The 14,163-nt window shown below is 48.0% G+C and overlaps 1 protein-coding gene across 1 annotated transcript in view; it reads right to left on the reverse strand.

The window, feature by feature from the left end:
* The window catches only part of LOC144610584 (microtubule-associated serine/threonine-protein kinase 1-like), a 128,619-nt gene that overhangs the window by 60,159 nt on the left and 54,297 nt on the right, over positions 1-14,163 (reverse strand). Inside the window, 4 exon segments of the mRNA XM_078429392.1 lie at positions 1,562-1,722; positions 3,914-3,992; positions 10,102-10,122; positions 12,247-12,322. Of these exon segments, the coding sequence (XP_078285518.1) occupies positions 1,562-1,722; positions 3,914-3,992; positions 10,102-10,122; positions 12,247-12,322 (337 nt within the window).

Here is a 14,163-nt window from a genome sequence, read left to right on the forward strand (position 1 = left end):
AGCAGGCAGTGAAGAAAGGGAATGGTATGTTGGCATTCATAGCGAGGGGATTTGAGTATAGGAGCAGGGAGGTTCTGCTGCAGTTGTACAGGGCAATGGTGAGACCACACCTGGAGTATTGCGTACAGTTTTGGTCTCCTAATCTGAGGAAAGACATTCTTGCCATAGAGGGAGTACAGAGAAGGTTCACCAGATTGATTCCTGGGATGGCAGGACTTTCATATGAAGAAAGACTGGATAGACTCGGCTTGTACTCGCTGGAATTTAGAAGATTGAGGGGGGATCTTATAGAAACTTACAAAATTCTTAAGGGGTTGGACAGGCTAGATGCAGGAAGATTGTTCCCGATGTTGGGGAAGTCCAGAACAAGGGGTCACAGTTTAAGGATAAGGGGGAAGTCTTTTAGGACCGAGATGAGAATGTTTTTTTTCACACAGAGTGGTGAATCTGTGGAATTCTCTGCCACAGAAGGTAGTTGAGACCAGTTCATTGGCTATATTTAAGAAGGAGTTAGATGTGGCCCTTGTGGCTAAAGGGATCAGGGGGTATGGAGAGAAGGCAGGTACGGGATACTGAGTTGGATGATCAGCCATGATCATATTGAATGGTGGTGCAGGCTCGAAGGGCCGAATGGCCTACTCCTCCACCTATTTTCTATGTTTCTACTCCAGCATTTTGTGAATAAATACCTTCGATTTGTACCAGCATCTGCAGTTATTTTCTTATACTGTGAGTTTAATCAAAGCACATTGGCCTAAAAGGGACCCTCCTTGCCCTGGGTCAATTGTTCCCCGCGCTGAAATTAGTGAGAGCGTTTGACTCAACTATGCCCCTTTGATAAATTCATGTAATGGTGATAGCACAGAATTTGGCCATTCATGGAAAAAACAGAAAATTAGGTGCTGGAGTAGGCCATTCAGCCCTTCGAGCCAGCACTGCCATTCAATATGATCATGGCTGATCATCCAAAATCACTACCCCGTTCCTGGTTTTTCCCCATATCCCTTGATTCATTTAGCCCTAAGAGTTAAATCTAACTCCCTCTTGAAAACATCCAGTGAATTGGCCTCCACTGCCTTCTGTGGCCGAGAATTCCACAAATTCACAACTCTCTGGGTGAAGAAGTTTTTCCTCATCACAGTCCTAAATTTTCTACCTCTTATTCTTAAACTGTGACCCCTGGTTCTGGACTCCCCCAACATCGGGAGCATTTTTCCTGCATCTAGCCTGTCCAATCCTTTAAGAATTTTACATGTTTCCATAAGATCCCCTCTCATCCTTCTAAATTCCAGTGAATACAAGCCCAGTCGATCCAGTCTTTCATCATATGTCAGTCCCGCCATCCCGGGAATTAACCTGGTGAACCTACGCTGCATTCTCCCAATTACAAGGATGTCCTTCCTCAAATTAGGAGAACAAAACTGCACACAATCCTCCAGGTGCGGTCTCACCAGGGCCCAACATGTCCCTGGCAGCTCTCTCCCAGAGCCAACATTGGCACAGCAACATCAAAATGGCGTCAGCTCCACCGCCCTGGGGCAGTAGTAGGGGGGTTACTGACCTGAGGCTCCGAGAGCGCGGGCGGATGGCCGGGGAGCGCCGACCTCCATCGTCGTCCGTGATGCTCTCCGTGCTCCCAAAGTGCTTGGACAGGAAGTGCAGCTCGTCCACGGTGGGCTGGAAGGGCAACTGGTGGAGCTTCTCCTGCGACGAGCATGAAGACTGCAAAGTGAAACAAGGTGCAAGTGAGGGGGGATAAAACAGGACCTCGTCCAAAGCTTGGCACCCATGTATCTAGGGTTGCCAACTGTCCCGTATTCGCCGGGACATCCCGTATATTGGACTAAATTGGTTTGTCCTGTACGGGACCGCCCTTGTCCTATATTAGGCTCGGGGGGCGCTGTAGGCCCGGACACTGTAGGCCCGGGGGCCGCTATAGGCCCGGACACTGTAGGCCCAGATACTGTAGGCCCGGGGGGGCGCTGTAGGCCTGGACACTTAGGCCCGGACACGGTAGGCCCGGGGGCCGCTGTAGGCCCGGACACTGTAGGCCCGGATACTGTAGGCCCGGGGGCCACTGTAGGCCTGGATAGTGTAGGCCCGGATACTGTAGGCCCGGGGGCCGCTGTAGGCCTGGACACTGTAGGCCCGGACACGGTAGGCCCGGGGGCCGCTGTAGGCCCGGACACTGTAGGCCCGGATACTGTAGGCCCGGGGGGCGCGGTAGCCCGGACACTGTAGGCCCTGACACTGTAGGCCCGGGGGCCGCTGTAGGCCTGGATAGTGTAGGACCAGAGGCCCAGGCGCCGCCTAATGGAGGTTTCGTAGAAACCTGCCTCCCGGCCTGGGTGGCCGCTGATGGTGGAGCAGGAGCACGTGGCCGCTGGCTGGGTGAGGTCACGTGGGGCGCGGGGCAGTGACGTCACCTTTTGTCCCTTTTCTTGGGAGTGACAAAGTTGGCAACCCTACATGTATCTGCCCTCCCTTCATCTCCTCTCGCGGTGGCTATCATTGATCCATCATTGATCCATCATTGATCGCCCCCCATTGTTGGACCTTGTGGATTCATGTTTCTCTGCTTTCCCTCCACCTCACTCCCTCCAACCAGACCAATGTAAGCGCATTGGGGGAGGCCATTCAGTCCTTCAAAGCTCTTAGAGTCATACATCATGAAAACAGGCCCTTCGGCCCCATTCACCAATGCTGACCAAGATGTCCCAACTAAGCTAGTCACCTTTGCACGTGTGCGGCCCATATTATTCCAAATCCTTCCTGTCCAAATGCCTTTTAAATGTTATAGAAATGTAAACCACTTTCAACGAGCAGCCCGTTGCACATCTGTGTAAAGTTGCCCCTCACGTTCCTATTAAATCTTTTCCTTCTCCCCTTAAATCTATGCCCCCTAGTTTGTGATCACCTAAGCTTGGATTTAAAGCTCTGTACATTCACACATCTGTGTACATTATGTTATACACTGTAGAAGATCACCCCTCAGCACGGTGGCGCAGCGGTAGAGTTGCTGCCTTACAACGCTTGCAGCGCCGGAGGCCCGGGTTCGAACCCGACTACGGGCGCTGTCTGTACGGAGTTTGTACGTTCACCTGCGGGTTTTCTCCGAGATCTTCGGGTTTCCTCCCACACTCCAAAGACGTACAGGTTTGTAGGTAAATTGGCTTGGTGTAAGTGTAAATTGTCCCGCGTGTGTGTGGGATAGTGTTAATATGCTGGGCGGCACAGTAGTGCAGTAGTAGAGCTACTGCCTTACAGCGCTAGGGACCCGAGTTTGATCTTGACTACGGGTGCTGCCTGTCCAGAGTTTGTACGTTCTCCATGTGGGTTTCCACCTGGTGCTCTGGAGTTTCCTCCCATATTCCAAAGATGTGCAGGTGTGCAAGTTAATTGGCTTTTGTAAATTGCCCCCAGTGTGTGGGATGCAAGAGTGGGATAACACAGAACTTGGAAGAATGGGTGATCATGGTGGGCCAAAGGGCCTGCTTCAACACTGTATCTCCATCTATCTCCTAAACATAGAGTCATAGAGTGATACAGTGTGGAAACAGGCCCTTCAGCTCAACTTGCCCACATTGTCCACCATGTCCCAACTATACTAGTCCTACCTGCCTGCGCTTGGTCCATATCCCTCCAAACCTGTCCTATCCATGTAAAACATCTGTAGATCCTTGGTCTATATTTTACTGCCCCAGAAATGGCCTCCTGTACTCTCTCCAATGTAGTCACGTCCTTTGCGCGACGGCACTCCAGCGCACGTTAACGCAATGGGTTGCCGTTTACGAAGGTGGAACTGAGAGATCGTGTTGCGGTTGCAGCAGCGGAGAGAACAACCAGCACGGCCTCTCGTTGCGTCCTTTCCCTTTGCAAGCTCAATGGTGGGAGAGGGAGAGGTGGCACTTACAGACACGGTGGAGCTGGGCGTGTTGGTTCCATATCCTGAGGATGGCAGTGAGGCAAGGGACCATCTTCGTCCGTCTGCCCTGGGAACACAAAATGAAGCACTTCAGCCAATATCATACTCACCGCCATCCCAGACAAGCACGGTGGCGCAGCGGTAGAGTTGCTGCCTTACAGCAACTGGCAGCGCCGGAGACTGAGGTTCGATCCTTACTACGGGCCTGTACAGAGTTACTCTGGCCTGACCTAAAAATTCCAGTGGATGAATTTGATGGCAAAGTAGTTTATGGACTGAAAAGAACAACGGCAGGTGGCACGTATAAGGGTCATGTTGATGCTTTGGCACCGACGTAGAAGAGCAGGCTACTCTTGAGAAGGAGGCACAGTCCTCTTTCTTACAGTTTGGCTTTCTGCCCAACCAATTGTTCAAGCGCTTTTGATTGCAACATGCGCCTTAATTTAGTTCAACAAAGAAACTGACAAGTTACCAAAGAACTTAGTACTTAGCTGCCTGTACTTAGTACTTAGCTGCCTGTCCAGAGTTTGTACGTTCTCCCCGTGACCGCGTGGGTTTTCTCCGAGATCTTCGGATTCCTCCCACACTCCAAAGACGTACAGGTTTGTTGGTTAATTGGCTTGGTAAATGTAAAAATTGTCCCTAGTGGGTGTCGGATAGTGTTAGTGTGCGGGGATCGCTGGTCGGTGTGGACCCGGTGGGCCGAAGGGCCTGTTTCCTCGCCTTATCTCTAAAACTAAAACTGGAACATCCCTTTCAGTCTGAAAGCAACAGACGTCTGTAACCCGCGGAGTTGCTAAACCACATTGACGATCATTCAATCACCTCCAAAGATAATAGAGCAGAGCAAGATAGACCACTCGACCCTAAAGACCGTAGTATGTCACGGCGCCATTTTAGTCGGCAGAAACTTGCAGAAACATTTTAAAAGAAAAATAACAAAAATCTGTGGATTGATAGATGAGATATATTCTGCATTTTAATGGTATCATCACACATGCTGTTCCCCCAAAACACTGCGAGAGGCAGAGCGAATGGCGGGTTTTGCTTATTAATATGGCGGACGTTACACTCCTTGGCGTACTACACTTCAGTATAGGCGATTTCGGCGGAGTGGTCCACCTTGCTCCTCTAGTATCTTTGATCACTTCACCAATGAGGCCAAATTGTCAGGGGTCAACAACTCTAGGAGCAGGGGAACAGTTCCCATCCAAAACGCTGTCAACTTTCATCTTGAATCCTGTGTTCAGTTCAGGAGAAGCTACCCAAAGTTTTCTTCTTAAACCAGAACTAATGTTGGGCGGGGAAAGTGGGCAACATTTTTGATCTGTTATCTCTTCCTTGGAGCCTTAGTTTAGTTTATTGTCACGTGTACCGCGAGGTACAGTGAAAAGCTTTTGTCGCGTGCTAACCAGCCAGTAGAAAGACAATACATGATTACAATCGATCCATTTACAGATGCATAAGAGATTAACGTTTAATGCAAGGTAAAGCCAATAATATCCGATCAAAGATAGTCCGAGGGTCAACAATGAGGTAGATAGTTCAGTTCAGTTTAGGAGATCTTATCGAAACGTATAAGATTATTAAGGGGTTGGACACGTTAGAGGCAGGAAACATGTTCCCAATGTTGGGGGAGTCCAGAACAAGGGGCTACAGTTTAAGAATAAGGGGTAGACCATTTAGAACTGAGATGAGGAAAAACCTTTTCACTCAGAGAGTTGTGAATCTGTGGAATTCTCTGCCTCAGAAGGCAGTGGAGGCCAATTCTCTGAATGCATTCAAGATAGAGCTAGATAGAGCTCTTAAGGATAGCGGAGTCAGGGGGTATGGGGAGAAGGCAGGAACGGGGTACTGATTGAGAATGATCAGCCATGATCACAGTGAATGGCGGTGCTGGCTCGAAGGGCCGAATGGCCTCCTCCTGCACCTATTGTCTATTGTCACGTGTACAGTGAAAAGCTTTTGTTGCGTGCTAACCAGTCAGTAGAAAGACAAAACATTATTATAATCATTCCATTTACAGTGTATGTGTGCATGATAATAGAATCACGTTTAATGCAAGGTAAAGCCAGCAAGTCTAATCAAGGATAGTCCGAGGGTCATCAAAGAGGTAGATGGTAGTTCAGCACTGCTCTCTGGCTGTGGTGGGATGGTTCATTTGCCTGATAACAGCTGGGAAGAAACTGTCCCTGAATCCGGAAGTGTGCGTTTTCCAACCTATATGTCTTTTGCCATGGAGAAAGTAGCGGCGTAAAGAAGCCAGGAATGACACTGGGAACTTCCAGATTTTCAAAGTTATCTTGGGATGAGACAAAGCAAATTTATCACATCTTAAAAATAATGAACAGGCTTGTGGAAAAGCATAGCCTACAAGGCTATGGACTAACAGCAGGGAAGTGGGATTAATCTAGATTCCATTTTGATGCAACATGGACAAGATGGATTAAACCCCTTCCTTCTGTGCTACAAATCTGGGGTCCGTTGATCTCGGGTACGAGCAGGGCTCGGCTACCTGTCGCTTGGGGGCAGGAAAGCCAGGCCTGGTGATGGGGGATGTAGCCGGAGCCTGGGCCTGGGCCTGGGCCTGGTGCCTGGGCCTGGTGCCTGGGCCTGGGCTTGGGCCTGGTCCTGGACATGACCAGGATGCCTAACAACATCAGGCTGAGGAACTGTCGATGAAAACTAGCCTTTCGGCTAACTCGAGTACATTTACATTTGTTTGAATGTCAATTAATGTACATTGTCCCTTTTCAAATAAATTATTATTAATAATAATAATAATAAATTTCAATGAATCTATGTAATAGATTATAAATCCTTGTAATAATTTTTCCTGTGTAATGAGCTTCAAACTGAACATTTTTGACATGTTATTGCACTAAATTATGATAATTTATTCTAGTTTCTTAAGTAATAGAGTCACAATCGTTAAGGGAGGAGAAAATGAAATCAATGTTATCAATTCACATCCCATGTCAGAAAGGGTTTGGTTTGGCATTTGAAAGACACCAACTCGATAAGCACACAGCCAGGTCCATGGGTAAGGATTCCTCTGGTCACAGTCTGTGGATCATCACTAGTCTCTCAGTGAGATGTAATGGGGAGAAGGCAGGGAAATGGGGTTGAGAGGGAAATATAGATCAGACAGGGTTGATGTGAGAAAATAACTGCAGATGCTGGTACAAATCGAAGGTATTTATTTCACAAAATGCTGGAGTAACTCAGCAGGTCAGGCAGCATCTCAGGAGAGAAGGAATGGGTGATGTTTGGGGTCGAGACCCTTCTTCAGTCTGACTTCTTCAGTCTGAAGAAGGGTCTCGACCCGAAACGTCACCCATTCCTTCTCTCCTGAGATGCTGCCTGACCTGCTGAGTTACTCCAGCATTTTGTGAAATCAGACAGGGTCGATCTATTTTTCAACCCTGGAAGGTTGGATGGACGTATGGGACAGGTTTGGAGGGATATGGACCAAACGCAGGCAGGTGGGACTAGTGTAGCTAGGACATGTTGGCCGGTGTGGGCAGGTAGGGCCAAAGGGCCTGTTTCCACACTGTATCACTCTCTGACTCTATGAATGGTGGGAGTTGGCGTTGGGCCAAATGGCCGAATTCTTCTCCGACCACAAATTAACTAATGAACTTGTGGGTCATTTGCAACAGAGAAGGTGTTGCGACTTCACTTGGAATGTAAAGGCTCTTCAAAGGTCATTGAAGAGGCATTGGTCACAGTGAGGATGGAGGAATCCTTTACCCATGTGCAGATACCGCTCAACACTAGGGAAAAAACCAACACAGCAACACAACCCAGTCACTGTTAAAACATTCCATGGTTCGCAATGGATGTATGATTCAGACTCCTACTCCCCGCCATTCCAGAAGTCATGGTGGCGCAGCGGTAGAGTTGCTGCCTCACAGCGCCAGAGACCCGGGTTCCATCCTGACTACGGGTACTGTCTGTACAGAGTTTGTACGTTCTCCTCGTGACCATGTGGGTTTCCTCAGGGTGCTCCGGTTTCTTCCCACACTCCAAAGGTTTGTAGGTTAATTGACTTTGGTAAAAATTGTAAATTGTCCCTAGTGTGTAGGATCGTAGGGGAATGATGGGCTGAAGGGCCCGTTTTACGCAGTGCATCTCTAAACTAAACTGGGCGGCATGGTAGCGCAGCGGTAGAGTTGCTGCTTTACAGCGAATGCAGCGCCGGAGACTCAGGTTCGATCCTGACTACGGGTGCTGCACTGTACGGAGTTTGTACGTTCTCCCCGTGACCTGCGTGGGTTTTCTCCGAGATCTTCGGTTTCCTCCCACACTCCAAAGACGTACAGGTATGTAGGTTAATTGGCTGGGTAAATGTAAAAATTGTCCCTAGTGGGTGTAGGATAGTGTTAATGTACGGGGATCGCTGGGCGGCACGGACTTGGTGGGCCGAAAAGGCCTGTTTCCGGCTGTATATATATGATATGATATGATAAACTTCTCCCTTCTTCAATTCTGTTTTTCTTTGCACGGATGTTGCCTGGCCTGTTCAGGGACTCCAACCATTTCCAATGTCCTTCTAAAACATAATTACTCATTAAAATGTAGAAGAGTGCAGCAGAGGAACACAATGTGCCAAGACCAACCCTTATCTGCCTGCACATGATACATACCCCTCCATTCCCTGTATATCTGTGTGCCCATCTGAAAGCCATCTAAACGTCACCATCCTATTTACCTCTACCACCATCCCTGGCAGACGGTTTCGGGCACTCTCCACCCGCTGTGTTACAAACATGCCCTCCAAATAAACATAGCATCTCTTATAAACTTTGCCCCTCTCACCTTACGCTATTCCTTCCAGGATTTGATATTAGATAGGTCCCACTGTCCAATCTGTCCATGCCTCTCATATAATTTTATAAACCTCTACCAGCTCTCCCCTCATTCTTCGGCGTTCCAGAGAAAGCAGTCCAAGACTGTCCAACTTCTCCCTGTAGCTAATATCCCGAAGCAAGGCAGCATTATGGTTGATCTGTCTCTCAACCCTGGAAGGTTGGATGGATGGAGTTAACTTTTATAACTCCAGGGACTAAATTTTGTCTTCTCTGTATTAACTTTATTAACTTTATTTATATGCTGTAACTGTAATTCTTTTTTGTGCACAATCCGCAGGCATTGCCACTTTCATTTCACTGCACATCGTGTATGTGCATGTGACAAATAAACTTGACTTGACTTGATGTAGAGGACAGGTTTGGAGGGACCCTTTCCAAAGCATCCACATCCTTCCCATCACGGGGTGACTAGAACTGCACGCAATACTCCGCATGCGGCCTCACCGAAGTCCTATTGAGCTGCACCATTGTGGATTGATTGTGGATGGTCAGCCATGATCACAATGAATGGCGGTGCTGGCTCAAAGAGCCAAATGGCCTCCTCCAGCATCTATTGTCTATGTCTATCATGACTTCCTGACTCTTATACTCAACAGCATGACCAATGAAGGTAAGCATACCATGTGCCTTCTTAACCGCTGTATCTACTTAGAGTTATAGAGAGTAATAGAGTCAAACAGCATGAAAACAGGCCCTTTGGCCCACATGCCCATGCTGACCAAGATGCCCCATCCACACTAGTCCCACGTTTGGCCCACATCCCTCTAAATCTTTCCAATCCATGTACCTGTCCAAATGTCTTTTAAATGTTGTTGTAGTGGCATAGTACTCGTGTTGCCTCTTTCAGGGAGTTGTGGACTAGGACCCCAAGCTCATTAGAAGAATTGATCAACTCATTGACGTTTGTAGGGGGGGTAGGGTGGGGAGTGTTGTATGAATATCTCCTGCTATACTCCGCCAATGACTTTCCTTCAGAAAACCCAAGTGACAATCCAGAAATCACGGTGCAAAATTAATGTACCTCCTTACTTAGGATGCTGGGCTGTGATTTGCACTGGTTTAGTTGCAGTTTGGTTAGTCTCGAAAGCACATTGAAAATGAACATGCATCGCGCACACGCACGCGCGCGCGCACACACACACACGCACACACACACACGCGCAAGAGAAAAGCAATTAAAAGAGGCCTGCTCACACAACACCACTGACTAATCACATGTTCCAAAATGGTAACCACCTTGAACCAAATCACACAGCTGAGCACAGTATCAGTTCTAGTACACCTGACAGAGAGCGGAGTTACCTGTCACTGCGATGACCATGGCTGTAAGGAAAGAAAGAGGTTACAGCAACAACCGGTTAAGAAATGTCAATGACTCCCACCGTAAAACTGGCTCGAATTCCACGCCACAGTTGACTCCTGGTTAAGGTGACAAGGTCATAAGTGATAGGAGCAGAATTAGGCCATTCGACCCATCAAGTCCACTGCGCCATTCTATCATTCCTTCTCTCCCGAGATGCCGCCTGACCCGCTGAGTTACTCCTGCATTTTGTGTCTACCGTCGATTTTAACTAGCATCTGCAGTTTTTTTCCTACACTTTCTATCATGGCTGATCTATCTCTCCCTCCCAACCCCATTTTCCTGCCTTCTCCCTATAATCCCTGAAATACCCGGTACTAATCAAGAATCTACCTATCACTGCCTTAAATATATCCACTGACTTTGGTTGGTTTTAATGGAATATCAGAACACAAATTATAACAAAGCTCCATAATATTATAGACTTAACATGTGGACTTAACATGCTCTTTGGCACCTCCATAGGTTGACAGGGAAATGTAGAAGTGAAAGCCTCTTTTTTTTCCCTTGACAATAGTCGGCATGGTGACACAGCGGTAGAGTTGCTGCCTAACAGTCCTAGAGACCCGGGTTCGATCCTGACCACGGGTGCTGTCAGTGCGGAGTTTGTACGTTCTCCACGCGGGTTTTCTCCGAGATCTTCGGTTTTCCACCCACACTCTAAAGACGTACAGGTTTGTGGGTTAATTGGCCTGGTATCATATCATATCATATCATATAATATACATACAGCCGGAAACAGGCCTTTTCGGCCCTCCAAGTCCGTGCCGCCCAGTGATCCCTGTACATTAACACTATCCTACACCCACTAGGGACAATTTTTTTTTACATTTACCCAGCCAATTAACCTACATACCTGTACGTCTTTGGAGTGTGGGAGGAAACCGAAGATCTCGGAGTAAACCCACGCAGGTCACGGGGAGAACGTACAAACTCCGTACAGTGCAGCACCCGTAGTCAGGATCGAACCTGAGTCTCCGGCGCTGCATTCGCTGTAAAGCAGCAACTCTACCGCTGCGCTACCGTGCCGCCCAATGTAAATGTAAATGTAAATGTAGAAATGTAAATTGGACCTAGTGTGTGTAGGATTGTGTTAGTGTGCGGGGATCGCTGGTCGGCGTGGACCCGAAGGGCCCGTTTCCGCGCTGTATCTCTAAACTAGGCTAATCTTTGAAGTGGTAAAGACCAGATTTATCGTAATGATTAAACTCTGGTCACACATCTACTGAACTCAAACACACCGCCTTCACAGTCACACATGTGGCCATTTCAATCGCTCATTCACACCTCTACTCTCACAACAAGCGCAGTACAACCTGTTCACTAGTCCTGACATATGCACCTCTCCACTCAAAAGGACAAATCTGTCAACTGTTGTGAGTTTTTAAAGTTTAATCAGCTGCTTAATAACTTCCTTTGCCCGGCAAACATATTTCCCGATCGCTCACTAATATAATTCAAGTGCCCGAGAGGAAAAAAAAACTGCGGATGCTGGTTTAAATCAAAGAGTTGCTGCCTTACAGCGAATGCAGCGCCGGAGACTCAGGTTCGATCCTGATTACGGGCGCCATCTGTACGGAGTTTGTACGTTCTCCCCGTGACCTGCGTGGGTTTTCTCCGAGATCTTCGGTTTCCTCCCACACTCCAAAGACGTACAGGTTTGTAGGTTAATTGACTGGGTAAATGTAAAAATTGTCCCTAGTGTGTGTAGGATAGTGTTAATGTGTGGGGATTGCTGGGCGGCGCGGACTCAGTGGGCCGAAGGGCCTGTTTCCGCGCTGTATCTCTAAAAAAAAAAATAATAATAATAATGTTTATTGCTGGTCAAGCAGCATCTGTGGAGGCAGAAGAAGGATCGATGTCTTGGGCCCGGACCCTGTCCTAATGCAAGGTCTTGACCCAAAACATTAGTCAACCATCTCCCTCCACAGACGCTCCCTGACCCACTGGCTTCCTCCAGCAGTTTGATTTTCCCTCCAAGCTCACTGCATCTACAATCTCTTTCTTCTCCAAGTTTACTGCTGTCCCCTTCACCGTACCCGAGAGAGAGTTGGCCTCTTGTTTGGTCAAGAGCCGAGCGGCCTTACCTTCGAGAAGTCACAAAGGAGAAGTGAGCGGGGGCGTTGGGAGAGAAGTTTCGAGGACTGTCTAGGGGACTGCTGCCTGCAAAGGGAACAAAGCACAAGGCAAGTCAGTTCTTTCATTAAATTACGATTAAAACATAGAAACATAGAAAATAGGTGCAGGAGGAGGCCATTCGGCCCTTCGAGCCAGCACTGCCATTCATTGTGATCATGGCTGATCGTCCCCAATCAATACCCCGTGTCTGCCTTCTCCCCATACCCCTTGATTCCACTAGCCCCTAGAGCTCTATCTAACTCTCTCTTAAATCCATCCAGTGATTTGGCCTCCACTGCCCTCTGTGGCAGAGAATTCCACAAATTCACAACTCTCTGGGTGAAAAAGTTTTTTCTCACCTCAGTTTTAATTGGCCTCCCCTTTATTCTAAGACTGTGGCCCCTGGTTCTGGACTCGCCCAACATTGGGAACATTTTTCCTGCATCTAGCTTGTCCAGTCCTTTTATAATTTTATACGTTTCTATAAGATCCCCTAAAAACACAAAGTACTTCTGCTATAACACCAGCATAAGCGCTCAATCAAGAAACCCAAACCCAAATTTTGTTCAGTTTAGAGATCCAGCGCGGAAACAGGCCCTTCGGCCCACCGAGTCCGCGCCGACCAGCGATCCCCGCACACTAACACTATCCTACACACAAGGGAGGATTTACCAAGCCAATTTTGACCAAAGCTAATTAACCTACAAAGTACGTCTTTGGAGTGTGGGAGGAAACCAGAGATCCCGGAGGAAACCCACACAGGTCTTGGGGAGAACGTACAAACTCCGTACAGTCAGCACCCGTGGTTAAGATCAAACCCGGGTCTCTGGCGCTGTGAGGCAGCAACTCTACCGCTGCGCCACCAAGCCGCCCTTGGTTAAAAAAAAGACCCAAAGGAACTCAGCAGGTCAGGCAGCATCTGTGGAGGGACTGGACAGGCCACGTTTCAGGTTCGGACTGAAGAAGGGCCTGTCCATTCCCCTTACAGAAACTGCCTGACCTGTTGAGTTCCTCCAGCACTTTGTTTTTTGACTCAAGATTCCAGCATCTGCAATCTCTTGCGCCCACAAGTCAATTGGAGCTGCTTCAAGATAAGCACCAAACAAACATATTTTTGAATTTAGATTGAGTTTAGTTTATTGGCACGTGTACTGAGGTACAGTGAGAAGCTTTTGTTGCGTGCTAACCAGGCAGCGGAAAGACAATACATGATTACAATCGAGCCGTCCACAGTGTACAGATACATGTTAAGGGAATAACGTTTAGTGCAAGGTAAAGCCATCAAGGGTAGTCCGAGTGTCTTAGTTAAAATAAGAAATGTTGCTGTAGGAATAGAGTGGCACAGCAGTAGAGTTGCTGCCTTACAGCAACGAGACCTGGGTTCGATCCTGACTACGGGTGCGGTCTGATTCAATGATACTTTATTGTCATGTGTACCGAGGCACAGTGAAATGCTTTGTCTTGCAGACAACCCAGTAAAATCATACAGCACACCTCACCTAGGCAGTACACAAGAGTGGCCACATTTCTGACACCAAAGTTACAAAGGTTCACTCAAACGTCCCCGTGACCACGTGGGTTTTCTCCGGGTGCTCCGGTTTCTTCCCACATTGATTCAATGGCGGAGTAGACTTGTTGGGCCGAATGGCCTAATTCTACTCCTAGAACTTATGAACTTATTCCAAAGAACTGCCAGTTTGTCAGTTAATTAGCCTCTATAAATTGTCCCTCGTGTGTCGGATAGAACTAGTGTACGGGTGATCGCTGGTCGGCTCGGTCTCGGTGGGCCGAAGGGCCTGTTTCCATGCTGTATCTCTAAACTAAACTAAATATACTTCTACCAACAGATTAGACACGCTCCATCCTAAGCACTTTCTCCTCATCAC

Source organism: Rhinoraja longicauda, chromosome 37, assembly GCF_053455715.1.
Source record: "Rhinoraja longicauda isolate Sanriku21f chromosome 37, sRhiLon1.1, whole genome shotgun sequence".
Classification (NCBI taxonomy): domain Eukaryota; kingdom Metazoa; phylum Chordata; class Chondrichthyes; order Rajiformes; family Arhynchobatidae; genus Rhinoraja; species Rhinoraja longicauda.